The sequence below is a fragment of the Coloeus monedula genome (assembly GCF_965178545.1).
Source record: "Coloeus monedula genome assembly, chromosome: 3".
Taxonomy (NCBI): domain Eukaryota; kingdom Metazoa; phylum Chordata; class Aves; order Passeriformes; family Corvidae; genus Coloeus; species Coloeus monedula.
In genome coordinates, this window is record NC_138783.1 from 51,243,842 (window position 1) to 51,266,050 (window position 22,209).

Consider the following 22,209-nt stretch of genomic DNA (forward strand, 5'->3'; position numbering starts at 1 on the left):
TGTCTCTGCACCTTATTTAACATCTTATGACATGATGAGATTCTTCAGCTGTCCTGTGGCTCTACTTGCATGCATAACTTGTCACCAGAAATTTAAGAAAATTCATGGAGATGTTTTTGTTCACTCACTTGTACATCTAACCCATGCCCTTTAAGTCAATAACATATAAACCTCTTAGGCAATTTACACCATGTAAATTTCTAAAAGCACAACTTAATATTCATTGCCACAAGTTAGATTTGTAAATAAATCAAGTTATATTTGTAAATAAAATTCATTGTTAGCAGTGAGAAGGCAAAACCACTAGAAAAAAATAAACCCTCCTTATTTTTGTTATACATCGATAACAAAGTTGTGTGCATCTATTTAAAAATAGGATGCTTTCTCCTCCAAGAGATTTCAGGATTGTTGATTTTTGGTTTGTCATAAGAAGGTTAAAAAATACTTTTAATTAATTTTTAATCAGAATTTACAGTATGTGTTTAAATATAGATAGATTTAGACCTGCTTTCTGTTTTCCTGGGCTCTATTTATGAAACTAACAGACATTCTCTGGCCAATAATAAAGCATTTGACATCTTGGTGATATAGAGGACTATGTATTTGATTGTCATATTTCTATTACAAGTACATATGATGGGCTTTTTGCTTTTTTGTTGTTGTTTGATTTGTGTTTGTTTGGGTCTGTTTGACTTTATTCTGGCTTTTGGTAAATATTCCAGAAAATAAATTAAAAGCAAAAAGGTATTTTAAAATCCACTGAAGATCCCTTGTAAACACAGAAATGGAAGGATAAGAACATTAGCACTTTTAAAAATAGTGATAGCAATTGTTTATCATATTTTACAGTGGCAAGTGGTGGTATCTGGCATTTTAATTTAAAAACACTGCAATTTAGAATTAATTGCACTCTGCAGTTACCCAGCAAAAAGCATCTCTCAGTATTCAAATGCTCTTGATGTTTATTTTGTAAATAAACTAAAATATTGTGGTCCTGTGTCACAGAAGATGGTGAATGTTCTCAATAAAAGGCTGTAAAATAAGCCAATCAATACAACGTTATCGGCAGCAGCCATTATCAGACTAGTGGGCTCAAGCATGGCAGTAACTGTGGCCATAACTAATTTCATATTGAACTGAGTCCCAGCTGAATCTATCCAGTGAAATAAGTCTCCAAATAAAAAATACCCTCCCATTTAGGTCTGAGCTGATTGAAAGACATAATTTATAAAGGTAGAGCCCTGTGACCTGTTTATGCTATACCTTGGCTCTTTCACTTTCACCCTTTGCTTGAGCACCTCACTTTACCACTAAAAAATATGTTCTTAGCTTTCTGTGAAGAATGTTAAAGCAGTCACTTCAATAGCCATCTATCTATCAAAAAATATTCAGCAGTGGAAGAATTGATCCCTGCTATTCCTTACATCTTTCCCATATGCTTTGGGAACTCTCCAAGAAATTTCTACTGTTTAACACCTGAAAAATGGCCATCCTGTGTTGTTGTTATTTGTAGATCTACTTAATAGAAGATTTTCCATCTTTCTTTCTTCATTTTCCATATTGAAAATTCCCACTGATAGAAAACATAACACTGGGGTAGCATTGTTTCAGATTACTACAGATCACATACATATGCCCCTGTAATACCTCTTTGGCAACTTAAGATCTGTGCTGGATGGGTAAAATAAACTGATTTCATTTCAAAATACTCATTTTGATTTTTCAGACAATTTTGTCATTTTTGGTACCACAAAAAATACTTGGTCATGATAATTTATCTCAAGTAGTTACGAGGGTAACATAAAAGTCCTGATTTACATGCCCCATTGAATAAAAGTATAAAATTGAATTTTGTGGTTTCAGCCTTTTATGACTAGGAATTGGTAAATTTTCCATTCTATCAGTTGCAATGCTCTCTTAGTCACATATTGCGAAGTTATTTTCATATTGTAATGAGGAGGACAAAAATGTATAACAAAATAAACATTTTCCAGGCCCAAAATTATTCTTCTTTTTTTTTTTTTTTTTTTTTACTTCAACCTTTTTTAAAGTAAAAGCAGTGAGGTGGAAGCTAAAACTTGAAGAACAGCTAAGGATATTGATTCATTCTTACTTGACAGGTGGAATAATGGTTGCAGTACTAACCACAGCAATTACAGCATTAAAATGTCAAGAAATTAGAGGTCAGAATAACAGATAATTTTCTTCCTTTTGTCAGATTAAAAATTGACATTCTTTGACAGCACAGGATTTCTGGCTGAGGAAATTATGACAGCTTAACTCATCTTGTACTTGTAAGGCAGTAATTGATAATGAACTTTACCATGACAGTCTTCTCCTGTGGAGAAACATGACAGAACATCCCTGGTACAAAGCCTGTATCTCTTTTTAATATGTAAACAGTAGTTATATTGGACATTAGATGTTATTTGGAATTGTCTTTACTGTTAGTTTACATCATAATCCAAATCCTTTTCCACGAGACAGACTTGGCTGACTTCAGGGGATTGATACTGAGAATGCTAATGTACAAAGAACAACATAGGAAATAGGGTTTATTTATAGTGCTCTGATGTTACAGGTCCACTACTGTTACTGGTCCACTTCTTTGATAAAATATAGTTCCTCCCCTGGTTTCTTCCAAAATGTCTCTAGATTTTAGGAGCCCCTTTCATCCCCAGACACCTGGAAATGTGGGCACTCAAAAATCCATTGACTTATGTTTTTTTCAAGTTAAGAACTTATATGACACAAAGTGTTGTGGCTGAAAGGAAACAACACAGCCATACTGGTCATTAGAAAATGCAACAGATGAGATAAAATTATTTTTATTAATTACTGCCTTAATTTAATGCCTTGTAGATGAAACATAAAATAATTAAGTGGACGGTTTAGTGCATAAAAGGCTAATCACATGTACTGAAAACACATCTACTTGCAGAAAAGTACCATTTGTGGGGTTTTGATTGTTTTTTTTTTAAATCATAGACAGATCTGTGTTTATTTCTTCTTTAGACTTTCACCTTGTTTGTGATTAGAAATATTTTGAAAAATCATTTTAGCTTTTGGTTTGGTTTGGACTTTAGGCTAACTTTTTATCATCCTTTTGTTGAGCTGCAAATCCAGCTCAGCAGTGCAGTACAATGACTTCCCTGTGACTGTTGCATCTTCACCATATGCTTGCATCTCCCCAGTCCAGCAGGAATTACTACGAGGGTGTACTAAAGCAAGGCAGTGAGAACCTACTGGGCTCAGATTTTTTTCCTGAGCACCTGTCAAGATACCTGAGCATATTTGCAACTCACACAGCAAATTGGAAAATGATTAAAATTGCTAGTGTTTGACAGGCAGTTGCTGTACCCATAAACTAATCCTAGTAGGACAGTTATTCTGGCAGCTAACAGAGCATATGGCCTATGCAATATTTATTTCTTTGGTGATGAGTTGATATTTAGCATATTTAAATAATTTGAAAAGTCATAATGATGCAGTAGTCTTGCAGTGCTTTTCAGCTACCCTCATTTCTGGGTTATATTTTTCCCCTTATATTTTTTTCTGTTATCTCTTTCTTTGATCTGACAGGAATAACAAAGCATCCCTCTGGATCTGCTATAGTGAAATATGCCCACGGGAAGCAGAGTAGATCACATCAGTTTTCACTTCTTTTTTTTTCCCCTTTCTTTTTTTTCCCCTCCTTGCTGAAACACTTTTTGCTACTACAGAGGGCTGACATGATAGGCCTGTCAAGACTCAGTAAGATAGATATATCTTTAACAAAGGGAGCTGGAATGCTAGCCCTTCCCTGGTGACTGAAACTGGCAAATTTATGAGGAAAAAATTAACAGGCTATTCTAATAGCACTATATAACACTTTCAAGGTAACACCAGCCCTTGCCACCACGTGCTCATTCTTCCTTTCTCTCAGAGTTATTCTTATTTATTCTGATTTCATTTTTAACTTGTTAAGATATTTTTCTTCTGGGAGCTGTTTCTTTGATGTGACAAGAATATCAAAACCACCCCTATGGATCTGCTTGACTGAATTGTACCCACAGCACTGGCCACTTATATGTTTACTTATATTTAATTGCCTCCATACAAGGGATGGTCTTTGCTTCCTTTCTAGGAGCAGTCCTGTTTAAGCATGAATAGGAGTAGTTGTGAAATTAGTATCAATATCTACTTTCTTCAAAGTTAATTTAAGGAATTCAAGTAAAAGCTGTCATCAAAGTAGGAATGATTTTCCCATATGCTAAGAGCATTGTTCTTCTCCGAGAAATGTGTACTTGCATTATATTGATTTTTCTCAAGAAATCTACTTCTCCTTCATTACCAAATACTCTTTTTCCTATACATACAGAAAAAGGATTTTTTTCCAAATTATACTAGTTTGTGGGAGAAAACCCTTGATTATTTTATACTATTTTTGGCCTGTGTGTTTTGTTGCAACCCAGTTGCATTACGAGATTACCAACAGAATAGTAATGTATTTTTTTATATGTTTCATGCTGGGAACATCTATGGATATAATATAATAATTTGTATATCTTTCCAGTGAGTTTCAGAGCTCAGTATCATTCTCTAAATGGAAAAGTATGAATTTTTGTTTGCTGTCACTTTGTTATGATAACTCTCTGTAGATCAAGAAGGAAAACACAGGGGTTTTTTGAGGGTAAGATATTTATTTCTGTAGGTAAAGATTCCTGCAGAAGACACTGAATATAGGACAAGATATATTAAATCACAATATTCAATAAGGAATTAATATAAAATGCATGAGTTCAGTTACCACACAGTAATTGCCCAATGTATAGATTTCTACTTGGATATTAATGTGTGCACTTTCATCTGTTTGTTGTTCAGAGGAAAGGGCTTTCAGAAGGTGTTTGCTTCAGAATAACAGAAACATTTAAATTATGCATCCAATTTAACTATGAAATAACTTTTTGGGAGAACCTACCCTAAGTAACACAAGCCATTTATTACAAGGAATCAGAAATCATAATCTGATCCATAGGACTCCACTTTAAAAACATCCTTCTATCATTGCTTGAAACAATTATCTGCAGTTAGATTAATGATTGATCACGATATTTCCACTTATTGAATATACTAGAGATGAGAGATAGTCAGTATTTCGAAGAATCCGTAATGATTTGAATTCATGACCATTCCTGGATCATGCTGTTACATGTTTATGGGAATTCAGAACCATTTCAGAATCAAGAAAAGACACAGTCTCCTAAAGTAAAACATATGGCATTTGTTTGTGGCGTAGAGGTGGGGTTTTTGTCCAAAATGGCATATTAGAAGTTTTGGGATTTGTTTTTTATTTATTGATTCAAAAGCTCATTATCCAGGTAGAGCTAAGCACTGCCACTCAAGGTACACCACCAGCTTTACACTGTGTTCAAACATAAGAGCTGATGGTAACTTTTTAAGCTGATGGGACTTGAATCAGCCTATTTATTAAATACTTCAGATCATTCATTCATCAAAGGAATGCTGTAGTGAATTTGTAAATAACCCATATTCCACAAAAATGTCATCTAATACTTGAAGTACTATTGGGAATAAATCGTTTGGCCCATTCTCATCCACATTAGAAATTTCATGTGTTTTTTAAAATCCTGGAGTCTTACCCAAACTGAGTTTAATGTTTCACCAATATGAAAAGAACATTAACCACAATTGCTCTCTTTTATTGCAGAAATATATAAAATATAGGTCTTGTGCATGAAAATTTCTTTATTGTCTGGGTTTTTTTTTGTTTTTCTCCATATGGATGACAGGTACCAATTATTGATTTTTAAAATTAGCAACAAGCATTTTCACATACGCTTAAAGTAATATTTTATGCAGGAGAGAGATATGGGGTGAAAATTGCTGCAGCTGATTGTAACAGAAATAGCTGGAAGGGGCTTCTTTTTTCCTATTAGCACAGATTTCAGTTGTATTATGCTGTCATTACTTCAGCATAAATTAACCATTATTCAAAACATTTCCCACACAGTAGTTTATTGGAACAGATATTACTCAGTCTAAGTATCTAGTCATTCACTTAGAAAGATGCAAAGCTGAGCTTTCTAAATGTTTTAAACATATTGATAATGTGCCTCTTTAATGCCATTTTGAAGCCTGTATACAGTATATCTATATTATTGTTTTCAATTTATGTCAAGAAAAAAGTGAAGTTTTGAAGAATGTGTTCTGGGAAATAATCCAAACAGAATTATTTCTTTATAAGCTAAACCCTGCAAATAACTGAGAACATTTATTTTAAATGTAACAGTATGACCTTGTTCCAAAACTGAAATTCTAATATACACTGAAACGTGATGAATACTATATGTGACACCTTTCAGTATGTACATTTTACCTACTTCCCCACTTCCCCATCAGTCCTTTTTCAGATGTGAGCTTTGAAGGTTTGCCTGTTTTCTGAAACAGGTCTTATGTCCTGCAGTGGATAAATTGAAGGTATTGAAGGTTGGCAGATGGCCGGAGCCTCATCATAAGCACAATTTGTAGTAAAGAGTATGGGCTTTCAAAATTTCAGTGCACCTTCTTAAGATGGGAACAAGACAGATGATTTGTGATAGTAAGATGAAGCTGAGAGCAAAGAGATAAGCCTGCATTTAATTTGTGTTCAGATGAAAAATGAAAGTCACTAATGTTATAGTGCCACATTCTGTACTTAATTTTATTTCATTAACAAGAAGAGATTTTATTCAAGGGTTTTGCAACTTTTTTTTTTGGTCAAAGCAGTAGAACCCGAAGTCACTTTTTTTTAACATTTTGTATAGTTTTATGTTTATAAAACAAGAACAAAATACTCATACTAGATACTTTGGTTTACTGAGCCTGTTCTGCTTTCCAAGCATTAAAAATTTCTTCAGTCATCATGTTTTATTTCAGTAATAAACAAGAAGGAAAAACATCACAGCTAAAATGCATTTTTTGATTATTTATTACCCTTTCCTCTTTTATTACTGCCCAGCTTTCAGAAGGCCTGTTCTGCTGTTTTCTTCCCTGTTTTCCTTATTTCATTTTGTGTTTTCAGGAAGGGGAAGGTCTTAGTTGTAAAAATAAATAGAAATAAATATGATGTGTATGTTCTGCATAATGGCTTTCTGAAACATGTAAGTCATTCTTCCAGCAGCAAAGGTTACTAATTATTTGAGGTATTAATAACATTTATTTTCCACAACAATTATATTCTCTAGACTTAATCTTACACCTTCATTTATTTACTTCTACATATAAGATGTCAGTGCCCCAGCAGTTCAAAAGTCTACCTGGTTATGATTATCCAAATTCATGTCAACTACTGGCCAAATTGCCTCAGGGTTGCTAAAAGAGCCCCTTTCTTTCATGTTTTGGTTGAACTTCCTCATGAGCATGGGGTGTTATTCTCTGTGTTGGTTTACCAAAAAGATCTCAAAGAGTTCAGGGAAAAGCATCCTAGTGATGGAGAACAGAGAAGACTGATTTAGGAACAGGATTTCAAGAGCTTGACAGAAAATAACAGTCAAAGCAGAAGCGCAGCAGAAAGGCAGGAATATGGAGAGTTGTTCATGCCAACTGATACAGGGATATTGTTAGGTCTGATGCCAGATGAACTAGCACTTACAGGGTCAAATTCAGATGTGAAAGTTTAGACATACTGGTAGAAGCTTCCAAAGGTCTATAGGCCATAATTTGGCTGTACGCATCTTGTAAGAGAAATTGTAGAAGCCTCATTAAATGGGTAATCTCAAACTAGAATGAGCAAACACTGTGAAAATGGGTTGTTAGGAAGAATGTACATTGTGGGAAAATGGAAAAATTGTGACATTTTCACCTGAATCTTTTATTCTGTTATGTTTTGTTATGGTGACACTTTTAAGAGCAATATGAACACAGCTGCTTTTTAAGTAACTGCATTAATCTGTGCCTCCCTTGATTACATTAACTCCTGTTCTGTGTTATTGTGCTTTTTTCTGTTTGTTTTAATTCTGGATTATATTTATAAATTTTTAATTTCTGAAAAATTAATGCAGAATTTGGTTTGAGGGGGCTTTTTTAATTGATACATTATGGATGGAAACTTTTCCAGACAGCCAGGTCTTTGGAGCTCTTTGCTGTTTAAGACCCTGTCTGAGTCATTGATCCTTTGGTGACTTAAATAGGCCAAAGTCAATGGGTTTAAAATCTGTGGTCAGTAAGTATCCTGAGCATCTAAAATGTATAGATTGTTATCCAGAAAGCATATTTTGCTATAGTTCCTACAACGAAACCCACTTGCATGTAATTGACACCGGATCACAGAAATCAAATATTTTCCTAAATACTCACAGTCCTTTTTTTATTTCTTATATTGCCAATTTTGTCAGGATGTTACACAGAATGTATAAATGTCTAGTAGTTTTATTATATTATTTAGAATATTATAATATTTTACTATATTATTTAGAATAAAATGCAAATGTATGTACATCTCCTAAGACAAAAAGAGGACAGTATAGAGGAGGGAGATGTAGCTGAAGTGGAAGTAGAGTAAGGAAAAAACTTGAGACTTTTTCCTATAAAAAGGATAAACTCAGTTGACGGACAGAAAAATCATGGAAGAGGTGGAAGTACTGAAGTATTTTTGTTCTTTAAAAAAATCATTCCTTCCCAAACTAGCCTTGTCATTGCAGAAACTTTACATGCATTTGTTTATTTTTTAAGGGTTTAATTGCTAATTTTTAAGGCTCACAACTTAGCTTTTAAAATAAAAAGCATAATTAAAACCATCTGTAAGCATGCACTGTGAAAGCTCTTAGTCACAAAAAAATATTAATTAGAAAAAAATGGATGAAGTTTCCAAGTTTCAGTAAAAACTCCTACTGGTATTACTGTTGCATTTTTATGAATAGGATGGCTATGCTTAAGGGGCTCTGTGCTCCTAAAAATGACAATTAAAAACATACAGTGTTTTAAACAAAACTAAGGATGAGGAGAGCTACTATTTATAGTATTAAACCTGATGAAGTCACCAAAATTTTTTCTCTTCTATCTGCACAGAGTAAAATTTTGCAGTGTGTAAGAGGCAGTGCACTATTCAGATGACATAAGCATCTCTGAAAACCATGGGAAATAGCCCAATACTACTTCCTTGGCTTGAATCCCAATTACTCCCCAAGCACTTAACAAGCCTAGGGTACTTGTATTTTGTTCCCATCCTGGTTAGTTTTTCCTTTTTTTCTAGCAGCTGTTTGGGAAGCAGCAACCCAGGCTCTTTCTGCTTCTGTGACCATTCATGGCTCATGAAGTAGTCATCCCTCTTGAAAGCCAGGGATCCTTCAGAAATATTCAATCCCAACATTTCCTAAAAAATACACTGTTTTTTCACTTGCTGCATTGGCCTGTTGAGAGCTGTGAGTGGCAGTCGGGCTGACTGCTTCTTCTTTCTTGACCAGGCTGTGGAATAAGGACAGAGATGCCCAGTTTTGCTGTTTTGTCCAGACTGGAGTTTGCTTCATGTCTTTTTCCCCAGGAGATCTTCATGAACAGTAGAAGTTTCTTTCTTCTGCCTCAGTGGAGAGGAAAATAACAAGAAATTTTTCACAAGTACCTTCTCTCTTTTGTAGCATCTTCACTCCTGCACAGCATCTGGAACTTTATTATTGTAGGACTATAAATGTGTAATACCATTGTCTTCATTTTCACAGAATAACTAGCTTCTGCTTTCAGCTCAGCATTCTGGTTAGTATAAATAATGATGGATCAGTGATGTGTGAGTTTAAGATCTTTTTAAAATTCTTCTTAAATAATAAGAAAACCAAAAGCAGTATCAAGTTCTATCCAGAATAAAGCCTTGCATGTGCTGTAGAATTTAACTGGACAGGTCAGGTGAGCAGCTCTTTGTCTGAAAAGAAATAATAGTGAGGGATGAAGGAGGGGAAATGGAACTGCATGGGAAGGTGGGCATTTGTACAACTCCTGTCTTCTTAAGGGACGGAGCATGAGAAGACAAATGAAAAAAAAAAGAGAGGAAAAGGATAGAATAGACATTTGGAGCTTTTTTTTTTGCAGAGGAGGAGGAATAAAAAGGGTTAGAAAGGCAGTCATTGGGAAGCTTATAGAAATGAGGGAATTGCCATAGGAATAGATAGTTCTTGATATGGTTAATGGAGAGAAATTATGCAGCCTTCCAAAACTTTATGGGATTTTTTAGTCTTGACCTTTGGGACTTATTTTTTAACTAGTGAATTCATTGAGATATTGTATAGTATAATCTAGTTAGGCATTTCTAAACAAAAACCGAGACTTTATTTTACGTACTTTTGACTTGTAAAATTTAGTGGACTTCTAAATGCAGTTGATGGCGTATTGAAAAGTACTACTGGCAATTTTTAGCCTGGCACAGCTGGAACTTCAATCTTTTCTTGCTGTCACACACTGCCCTTCACATGTGGAAACAATTGTAGCATCCCAGACAGAAGCAGTGTTTTGGCTTTTTTTAAATGCCTGTAAATTTTAGTGACTGCCAAGTAAAGGATGATAATGAAAATGCTCTTTTTATTTTTTTTTTAATTTCTTTTATTTTATCTTTTGTAGAATTTGAAAATCTGCAGTGGTTTCAGTGAGAACCTGTATTTTAAAATTCATAACACTTTTTATTTCATACTCAAGAAAATGTAACAAATTTACCTGCACTTTAGAAAAGCCTTGAAATAACTATTCATTATTGGAGGTAGTGCATTTAGAATCCTAGGAGCCTTTTCAAAAAGCAATGTATGCTTCATAAGTTTCCTCTTTTTAAAAAAAATACCCAACAAACAATCATCCCAAAGATCTGAAAACATAAATTAAGATTTCATCATCCTGGCTTGTATTTCGTATGCAAAAGAGAAAAATAAATTAGTTAAAGGATGACACAATGGAAACACTTGGCTTAAAAGCAAAAACTCCTAAGTAGGAATGCCAAGAGATATGTAAAAGCTAAGAATGTAATGGGATATATTTTTTTAAAAAAAGAAGACAGAAAGACACAGGCAAGAATAGCTTCTGAAGGAGTTTTAGTTCTAACAAGAGCTTGAATTTCCTGAAACTTTAAACCAGCAACACAAACTCAAGAAGAAAGCTACATTTTGGCCAGACTAGAACATGATGTTCAGAGTCAGATCTTGCTAAGGCCTAAGAGTTAGGACTTTTTGTTAGTAACAGGAGTTATACAATAGGAGTCACATTGAGGAAATGGAGCTTTTTTGGTCTGGTTTGCTTTGGAAGTACAAACTAGGACACGTCTACAGTTTTGTATGTTGTAATGCTTTGATTACCATCATATGAAGGAGTAATGCAAAGGAGTAGTATCAAAAGGGAAATTCCATGTTTCAGGTGTACATTTTAGTAATTTGCATTGAAGAATCAAGATTTCAAAGAGAAGTTTGTTCCGTAGACCTAAACACCAGATGGGAAAGATCATCTGGGCTGGCCTCTCACCCAACAAATCACACAGAGCTTTTGCCCATTTAGCCTTTTGAATCTGACCATAAGGGTTGGTGTCTGAATAATGAAGAGGATATGGAAGTGTTTCCTTATTTCGGTGATAAGAAATTATTTCAGACAGTCACCTTAAATATTTATAATCCAAAAACAACAACAAAAATTTTTGTTTTTATAAAAATGAGTGAATATCTTTGGAAACGATGAAATTGTTTTTCAAATGGAGAAGAATCTTTGTTTCTGAGGTTGCTCATTAGGTACCAATCAGAAAGTTATTTAAGGGCAATTTTCAGTCATCTAAAAATAAAAAATCCTGATTGCCTAGGTTTCAAAACCTTAACTATTTATGTCATTAAGTTACATATTTGATGAATTATTGCATCATGCTATTATATCTCTTACAAAAGTAATTTAGCAGTAAAATATTTTCTAATCTTTGTACTCAGTAACTTAATGATCAAAGAAAGAAACATTTTATTTTACAAACTTAATACAGATTTGGAAGAATGATGACAGAGCAGTGATTTCATTTGGTATGACATCAATGAACACGAGAGTTTCAGTAAATGTTACCAATCTGTATGGGACAGAAATAATTACAAACATGAACATAAGAAATACAATAGTTCAACTGAAGACAATAATGGAATGAAATGAGAATAATAAAATGTTCTTTGTGTGATGGGTGACCTCATTACTTTCTAAAGGTACGTGAGGAGTGGAGAGGGAGATGCTGAGCTCTTCCCTCTGATAGTCAGGGACAGATGAAAACGGTTCAAAGCTCTGCCAGGGGAAGTTTATGCTTAAGATTAGGAGGCTTTTCTTTACTGAGTGTGTGGTCACCCACTGGAACAGACTATCTACAGAGGTGGCCAATGCCTGAAGCCTCTCAGTGTTTAAGAGGCATTTATACGATGCCCTTAACGACTTTCTTTATCTTTGGTCAGCCCTGAAGTGGTCAGGGAGTTGGACTGGATGATTGTTGTAGGTACATTCCAGCTGAAATACTCAAGTCTAGGCTAGACTATACAAAAGAAGAAATAAAAAAAGAAATAATTTTGCATGTATTTGTATACAAAATTATAAATAAAGATAATAATTTCTTCAGTTCCAGGCTATGTTTAGAGTTTTGCACAGCATGGACTCTATAAGCAAAGGGATGCTCCCTGTTTGCCTTTGTATATAGGCAAACAGCATGGAAGAAAAGGCAGTGAAATTGTCATGGACTGGGAGCACAACCTACATTTTTAGAACTTATCAAAGTTGTAAAAAGAATGTGATGAAATGAGCAGTGTGGCCTGAGAAGCCCCTATAACAACACAGACCTTGTCAGAGGAATTTGGAGTCAAAGCTTTTTGCTTAAGAGTAGAAGAGAATTTTGTAGGTTTTAGTGTAATTTAATGGGAGAATTTTGTTATATCATTGCTAAACTTTGTTCCAGGCAGAGTTGGAAAGGACAAGAATGAGAAAAATGATAGGGTTTTTTTTTTTCCTTCTGGTATACTTAGGAAGGGAGGGGAGTGCTTAATTCCTTCATATCAGCCCTTTTCAGCCTAAGGAAGTTCTCCATGATTTTCAGGGGAATGGAAGCATTTGTGCTCAGGCACATGGGAACTTTACTAGTGAGAGAATTCATAAAAGAATTCTCATGAAAGGAACACTCAGCTAAACCTGTCCTGCCTGCAGGATATTCGTCTTTATGGCATTTTTGCTTCATCTGCTCTGTTTTTGTTTGTGAGATGTATTGAATTTATTTCCCACTTGCAGCCCATTAACCAAATGCTTGCTTAAGCTGGCAGAGTGTTTAAAATATTTTTTTTTTTTCAAGAGAGGCATATTGGAGTACCAGGAGCAAGGATGGGGGAGTTATAAAGGTAAGAAAGGGAAGAACTAGGTGTCACAATTATTAGCTTCATGAGGTAAATGTGGATGGAAATAGGCAGCACTCCCTGAGACAAAGATCACCGATGTGACTCATGCCTGAAAAGAGAGAATGGGCGATCTTACATTTCACATTCTTGTTCTTTTCATAGTACTCTCTCTTTTCACAGGGGAATGAGGAAGAAGTTCAGGGGTGGACAGCTCTGGGGGAAGCTGAAGGTCAGCTTTGAGTTGTTGGTGTTCTGCTAGGGAGCCATTTAATTGCACACGGGATCCAATGAGATACCTCCTGTGAAGGGAACGAGCTTAAGGATGCCCCTTCTCCATTGTTAAATTAATAAAGTAGTGACCTGTGGAGAAAATCCATTTTAGTGCCCATCTTTCAGTCCCTTGAGTATCCTGATTAAATAACTGACTGTTTGAAACCTCCGGAATAGTTGAGTCATTGCTTGTGTTTAAACAACGGCACTTCTTTCCTCCAAACACACAGTAATAAAATGGAATTCAATACTCTTAATCAATTTATCAAAAATCCTGAAGATATTGGTGCTGCTTAACATCTGTAGATGCAAAGTAAAAAGCAATATCTCACACCACTTGTACAAAACAAAACCACTTCAAGCTGCTTATGCTACCCACCAAAAGGCTGTCAATCATATTTTCTCTGAAGAAGACGGTGCTTGGGGGCTGTTGGGTGTGCTGGCTGCTCAGGAAGGAAAGCACATAAAGGATTCCTATGTTTACTTGTATGCAAAAATGAAAAAAACTTCCAGGAAAGGCAGTGTTGGATGACTATTGTTTTGCATATTTCTCAAATGCCTAGAGATTTTCACTCCTCATTGGACTCAGTCCCCATGCACAGGGGAAAATGGATTATAGAAAAGCCTCAATGTGGTAACAAAGAATAAAACACACCAGGATTATGGGAATTTCTAGTAAGAAGCCTGAATATGTTAAAAAAAAAAAAAAAAAAAAAAACAAAAACAAAACAGAGAAAGATAAAAATTTTAGAAACTTTACTGATCGTTGTGGTAATCAGTGAAGATTAATAAGAGTACTTCACATAAGAATAAAAATATTGTCTATCTGCAGCACAGTCTGTTTTTTAGTAATTTCTTTCTTCCCTTCATAATTTATAGTAAAAGTGCTCATGATTTTATGTTTCTTGTGTTAGGTAATCACCAGGCATCTCTCTCAGCAAAGGGGATTTTGCAAATGAAACGGGCTGTTAATATCTTCCTTGTTGATTTTATCTGCATTTCTAAAGAACATTTTTAGAGAAAAAGTATGTTAAAACTAAACTGCTTCACAGCTTACCCTTTTTGCAGAGGTATGTCAGAGAGCAAACAAAACCTTAATTTCTGTGATGTTTCAGATGAGTCACTTCTAGCATTTGCATTTAGATTAGCCCTGTGCTTCTGAAATGAATATGCCAACCATCCCTATTTGCCATGCTTTCATGTAAGCTGCAGTGCAGCTGTGGAATGTGAGAACTGGCTCCCAAGCCGCAGAAGCTGCATGTTGCAGGGGTGCAGCTGGCAGAGCTCAGTCACTGTTGGGGTCTGCAGCCCTCGGTGGAGCCAGCCTGGTGGGAAAACCCTACTGTGGACATGTATTCAGCAGGGCTTCCTCAAGAGGAACATGGCTTCTTCTCCATGGTATGCAGTGATAGAACATGTGAATGGTTCAAAGCTGCATGTGGGAAAGTATAGACTGGACAATAGGAAGCATTTCTTTACTGAGAGATTGATCAACCACTGGAGCAGGCTTCCTAGAGATGTGGTTGATGCCGCAAGCCTGTCAGTGTTTAAGAGGCTTTTGGACAATGCCTTTAACGACATGTTTTAGCTTTTGGTCAGTAGTCAGGTGTTGATCAAGGTGATCATTGTAGGTCTGTTTTAAGAGAAAAGAATACTCTTCTCTTCTCTTCTCTTCTCTTCTCTTCTCTTCTCTTCTCTTCTCTTCTCTTCTCTTCTCTTCTCTTCTCTTCTCTTCTCTTCTCTTCTCTTTTCTCTTCTCTTCCCCTTTCCCTTCCCCTTCCCCTTCCCCTTCCCCTTCCCCTCCCCTCCCCTCTTCCCTCTTCGCAACTCTTTTGCTCTGCAGCTCTGTTTCTGTTGTTTCACTTCTTGCTGGCGGAGGCGTTGCCTTTGACTACTAAAAGTAATTCTTACACCTAAAGAAACAGAGTGCTTGTATTATTTGGAAGCATACTTGTATTTATTTCAAGCAGCAGAAATAAAACCCAGATACTTCAGTAGACTGCATAATGAGCAAAGCAAATGCATTGAGCTCTTCATTCCTTGGGAAACTGATGCTAAGGCCTCATCCTCCAGGGTGCAGGGCAGCATCCCAGTGTCCTTGTGAATGTACAGTCTACCTTTAAGCATAAAAATTGGAAACCAATAATTTATTTTCTTTGAGCAAAATACACTGAGGATATTGATCATTGTATTATTCATAAGATTTGATTATTTGCTATATTGATTTCTTGACCAAAATGTATGCAAATGTATAATAGATATTTCTTTATATTATTGGTAAATGACTATTATTAAGTCATATGCAGTTTTGTGTGTTGCTTGAGTGCATAAATCAGCTTGTGTGAGATCAACTAATTTTAAACTTGGAATTGCCAGCAAGTTTACAGATTTTTGTTTCTCATTCTGACCTATTATTATCAAATAATATGTTAAGAGCCAATTTATTTTTCTGAATACATGATCATATCCTAACAGATACTCCCTGAAGTGTCTGGAGTACAAATCTCATTTTATGTGTATTAAAAACAGTAGGGAATCTCAAATCAACTCACTAAATAGCTTTTCTGCAACACCTTATTGAGGAAGAGAAAACTAATATAATTGCCATTTTGCTGTTCTGAAAGCTTTAAATCTGGCAGCCACTGAATTCCAAACTTATATTGTTTCTGCTTGAAGGCCATTTGAAGGTGAAATGAGAATAAACTTGATTTTATTAAAATTTGTATTAAATTGACTAGAATGTGTGTCTCAGGGAGCGGTGTAGTACTTTGCACACAATACTCAAGATATGATGGGAGAAAAGGAATTGATTAATTAGAATGAAATGTTTAAGACCATTAAATAAATCTAAAGTCTGATGATTTACAGCTCAAGAAAAAACATGGTGTACACTTACCAGTTTTCAGATTAATTTTAGATACAGCCAGAGTTCTCTTGTAAACAAATCAATGTATTACATTATTATTCACAGATCTGTTTTGTACCTGCTTTTCATTTTGTGTCAAGCTATCTGATAGGAGGCAGCATTAGGAATACCCTTGGGCCAGTCTCTTTATCTCTGTGTGATTATGTTTATCTTCTGTGTTAAGTTTTGACAAGGTTTTTCTGTCCTTTGTGAGTATTGTGAGCTCCAGAGAGCAATACCAGTGGTAGCTGTGCACAGCAGTGGTGTTGTGCAGACTATAGTCTCAGTGCAGTAGCTGAATGTTATGGGTATTTTTTAAATAAACATTGTTCATTTTATTTAATGCTTCTAAGAGGTGTCAGTTTTATAAATGGTATTTTGACTGAAAAGGATAACATTACTATCCATGGGGTGGGGGACAGGCAGTTGTCTTGTAAATGCAAGCCAGCAAAAAATATTCAATATTCCCTGAGTATCAAGGTCTTGGTTCTGCATTTGTTCTGCTTACAAAAGGACTTGACATTAACTTAAATGTATTAAAATTATGGGAGCATAGAGAATGTGAGCATTTACGAACACATCTTCAGCTGTAAAATAACAGCTGCTTTTGACCATTATATTTTAAGTGTCCATTCCTCAAAATCTGAAAAATTCATGTTAGTTTGTTATTGTATTCTACTTCTCTTTCTCCTCCTCTATTGCCTCCATAAATCTACTTGAACCGAGAGGGAAAGCCAGCAAAATTTACTTGTGCAGAATTTACAGCCAAACAATCAGAATTTGCCAAGACTGGACAACATGAAAGTAAATGTATAAATTAGAACTGGATGGCACAGAAAAAAATTAATAATTCATTTCTATGCTCCTGCGAGAGAACATAGTATCATTTAAGGGATCACTATAAAGGGTAGGAGAGGAAGAACTGGGTTTTTTTCATTATTGCTGCCAAAAACAATTCACACTCTTATTTCAACGCAGAATTCTTTCAAAAATTAGAATTAAATTAACCTTGATAATTATTTGGAAAAAAAAAAAGAAAAAATGGAAATTACTTTCTGAAAATATTATTGACAGATATGTGTGAAAGTATATATCACACTTATATATACTGATATTGTTAATATTAGTATTTTTAATTTTGAAAATGAAATTCCCAAACAAGTATAGTTCCTTTCCCTTCTTCTCACCTGGAAAATCAGTTCTGAAGTACTGAATGTAATAGAAAATACTATCTTTATATGACTTGAAGTGAATTTTGTATTCCTGTATAAAAAATGTCTGCATGAGTGAAGGTATTTACACAGTGTGTAAAGAGATACTGTTTGTATATACATACAGCAGCTATCTATATGCACAAACTGTACTGTTTGTGCATATAGATAGCTGTTATATGGACATACACACATGTACACACATATGCCCACAGAAATGTGTTTGTATAAAATTAATCTGTGATTATAAATTTATTCATCATTAAATGATGTTAATAAAACCTGAGATGCTCACCAGTTCCCAAGAAACACTCTGTGCCTTGGAGGCTGGAGTTCACTCTGAATTACTCAACAAACAAGAAATCACCTGTACCAGGATAATTATGGCATCAAATGTGCTGGGGCTGCAATCCATTGAAAGTCCTTCAGCTGCTTGACTGGACTTTGCATTATGTTTCTTTTTCAGGAAATGTTTGTTTGTGGTATTCCATTATATACTTGTCAGTCTAGGGCATTAAGAGTGGTGGACATCAGTGACCTGCTAGGAAATCTCTCTCTGACATCTGTTCTTATATCTATGCTGCGAAGTGGAGGAAAGCACAGATTGGCTTGTAGGAATGACAAAATATGTGCATTAAAAGGATTCTTCTGTATCCTGAAGTATTTATCATGCTTCTTATGGTTTTATGTCTGAAAGAAATAACAAAATTTACCAAGATAGTTTTTGGTGGGTTTTCATGTTAATTCTGTGTAGCCAATGAAAAATTCATAAAGCTCACAAGAAAAATATTAAGGGTCAGTAGTTCAGGGTGCAGTACATATATGGGTACACAATGCACTGTGCATTTCAAAATCTGACAGTTTCGTTTTCTATGAATGCTTTATTCTTGATTTTACAAGGTCGAATAAATACCTGTCTGAAAAAAAAGGAATATTCTCTAACAATTGTTATTACAAGTAACAATCTTTCACCAAAGTTTTTGAGAATATCTCTTAGATATATTTTTGTTTGAATGAACTGTTTGATTAGAAGCATTTCAGTATATGTGCTGTATTCTACTACCTATAGAATTAGTCAAGATTTATTCTGAAATTAGACTTGTCTTGAAGAATGCATTTAAATTGCTAAGTTTTCATTTCTAAACCACAAAGCCTGAAAGCCCACGAAAAAATGCAATAAAATTAAGGATGAAATAAATATTCAATGAATGTATGCAAATTGGAAAGGTTTCTACATTAGTCTTAATGTGCCTGACAATGTGCCTGTTTCTGGCGTTTTTTTTTCACCTACTCATGTTGAAATAGTACTTATTTTGTTTTTATTACATTTCATACATAAATTTTCTTTCTCAGTTTTCTTTTCTTTTCCCCCTTTTAAGATTCCAGAGGCTTATTTTATTAGAGATCCTCATACTTTCCTCCTTACAAAGGACTTTATTAAGGTATATATGTTCTTTTTAATGCAAAAAAACCAAAAGCTCTCTCAAGACCTGTACTACATGTCCTCACAGGTTAACATTTTCACATATAATGCCAGTTACTGGAGATGAGAATGGTTAGTTGGTTAACTGAAGCATGCTTGAAAGGAGAAGCAAAGCTTGTCTACAAAATACTAACACTTGGATGAGTCTGCAGCCTGGGAGGAGAGCACCGGGTGAATTTTCTGGACTTTTTTCATGGCTGACTTGGGATATGCCTGCATTGTCACACAGTGTGTTGACCTCTCTCCTTGATGCATATTGCTCCTGACAGTCCCTCTCCTTTGCCTGCAGGCCATGGAGGCGCAGATACAGAACTTTGGACAGACGCCATCGCAGTTGCTCATTGAGCCCCATCCACCTCGGAGCTCTGCCATGCACCTGGTGAGACACGACTGCTGGCTGGGAATGCATTCCCTTTGAACCTTAGGATCCCTTGTAGGTCATAAAGTACTCATTAAAGCAACACTTTTAATGCCCCACACTGCCCATGCAGCCATGCTTGCTTTGGGTAGCAACAAATCACAGAGCTCTAGCAGAGCAAGGTGGAGGTGTGACTAGCTGTGGCTTCATACAGTCCTGGATTTTCCTTACTGATACTGTATAAGAAGGCTCCATCTTAATAAATATAAACTTGATAAGTACGTATTTGTATTCTTGTTTCTGCAAGTGGTGGAATGACTGCAGGCTTTACTTAGAGTGAGTAGGTTGTTTTGTTTTAAAGGATGCATTGTTAGGGGCTGATTTATGAACAATGTCTGCTTGACAGAAATGAAGTATTGGAGTTCAAATCATGCTGGAATCCTCCCACCCATTCCCCCAGGAGAATGAAACGTATATTTTGAGTTTCAATTCAAACTCCAAAATTCATTTCCATCACATTCCTCTTTGTGCTTCTTGTAAAGAATTGTATGAAATAGCCAGACTGAACAAGACAGATCTCTGTGCCCCTGAGTGCCTTTGATAAAATGCTTAGAGCTAGATATTTCTTTTAAGCTTTGTAAATCAACAGTAATACATGCAGTAGTTTCAATCATTTGATCTATCTACAAGGAAACTGTTCTATCTAATACACTGGGAAAGTGGAAATTAATCTGGAAGTGGTTGTTGTATTAAGTAATGTGTACAAGTCAAACTTAGATAATATTTATTTTATATTCTTAAGATATGGATAATATATTTTTAATAATTAAAGGCAATAAGCAGAAAGGAATATTTGACCTTTTAGAAATAGTTCATTTTGTTTTAACAGTGGCTGAAAAAAAAATCCTTAAAACCAATACTCAATAACTATCCTTGTCCATGTACAAACAGTTGTGTCATTTGTAGAATCAGGAAACAGGCTTAGGTTATTATAACCTTATTAGGTTACAGACTCCCTAATAAGCATATGCTTTACATAGAATTAAATTGTCTGTGTTTGGAAGTGCTGTATTTCATATGAGGAATTCATTAAGAAAAATTAAACATCTGTGAGTTTTTGAGTCACTCTTAAAATTTCTTTTTTCAACTGTTGTAGTTTAGAAAATTAATATTTATTATGTATTAATTGATTAACTCATTAAGACATGTCTCTATTTTATGAATATTAACTACTGAATAATTTTACATTTTACTGTATGCTAATTAATGCTAATGGTCATTTTGCACCCAGTAATGATAACCCTTACCATACCTATTCTCTACTTATCCTCGTGTAATGTTCCCATAATAGCTTCTGATCTTGCTCTCCTCCATCACTAGAGTAGATGCACAGGTAGTGTTGTTTTCCCTGTATGTGCACATGCTTGCCTGCTCTTTTTTAACCTTGTTTTCCCTCAGACCTCCTCACTAATTGTGTTATCCCTTCTGTTTTCTTCTGCTCTCTTCTCCTTTCTACTCAACAGTGTTTCCTTCCACAGAGCCCCCTCATGTTTAAAGATCAGATGCAGCAGGATGTCATCATGGTGCTGAAGTTCCCATCAAATTCCCCTGTCACACATGTGGCAGCCAACACGCTGCCCCACCTGACCATCCCTGCCGTGGTGACTGTCACTTGCAGCAGGCTGTTTGCAGTCAATCGGTGGCACAACACAGTAGGTAGGTTCTCACATGCACATTTCATTCAAATTTGAAGACCTTAACAATGCAGCTTTAATTTTGAGTGCAGCTTAGCTCACTCACCTGCCTGTGCACCAAAATTTATTGTTTCTTCTGGTTTGTGTCAAATAATCACAGCTTCTGTTTTCTCTGGTGCCATTCCTAGAAACACTCTCCTTATCAGCAGCACATCACCATGGCAGCCAATCGATTTGTGGTTACTTCAGGATCAGTCTTTGACATAATGCTTTTCAGGAGACTGCTGTTGCTCTTGACACAGCCAATATTAATATGTCCCAGGTTTCAGGAATACATACTGGCATGCTAGAGAGCATACATCCTTATGTGCTGCTTGAGAGAGATTTCAGGATCTTGTAATAAGCCTTCCCCTGGGTCACTGTTGGATTATCTGGGATCCTAAGCAAGCCTAAGCAGCCAGACACTGGACTATTCTGAAGAGAAGTTTCCTTATTCCCTCACAAAAGCCCATCCAACAGGTCTTCCCAAAATTCCCTTCCAGCCCTTCTGCTCACCTCTCCATATTGCCATTAGGACTGTCCATGTCACCTGGACATGTAGATGCTAAGGCTGTTCCAGGCATCGCTAAATGGGTGGTGGGGCCATGAGGTACATGAGGGAACAAACAGGTTACATTTTCTCAGGTAGTTTCCTGCAGTGATAGCCCTTATGCTGCAGTATCTGGAAACATTTATAATACTCCATCAGGGGCAACTACATTACATATAAAAAAAAAAAATGTTTTTCCCATTTCTTTAAAACAAAAGGGAAAAATCTAGAGGGGAAATAAATCAAATAAAACATTTTTTTGAAGTATTTTGTGGCGATGTCCTCAATGGAAGATTCCAATGTCAGGAATGATTCAGAGGTGCAGAAACCATCCTGTGTTATTTGAATACACCTTT

General features: G+C 35.5%; 1 protein-coding gene across 4 annotated transcripts in view; it reads left to right on the forward strand.

Annotated features, from left to right (window-relative positions):
* Nucleotides 1–22,209, forward strand: part of NBEA (neurobeachin) — a gene marked incomplete at its 5' end in the record, with an annotated part of 466,147 nt that overhangs the window by 423,455 nt on the left and 20,483 nt on the right. For 2 of the 4 annotated variants that reach the window (XM_082279411.1, XM_082279413.1), the window contains 3 exons: nucleotides 19,109–19,171; nucleotides 19,502–19,591; nucleotides 21,094–21,286. In XM_082279411.1, coding sequence (XP_082135537.1) covers nucleotides 19,109–19,171; nucleotides 19,502–19,591; nucleotides 21,094–21,286 — 346 coding nt within the window. The remainder of the gene's footprint in view (nucleotides 1–19,108; nucleotides 19,172–19,501; nucleotides 19,592–21,093; nucleotides 21,287–22,209) is intronic. The other 2 variants (XM_082279412.1, XM_082279414.1) reach the window with 1 other exon arrangement.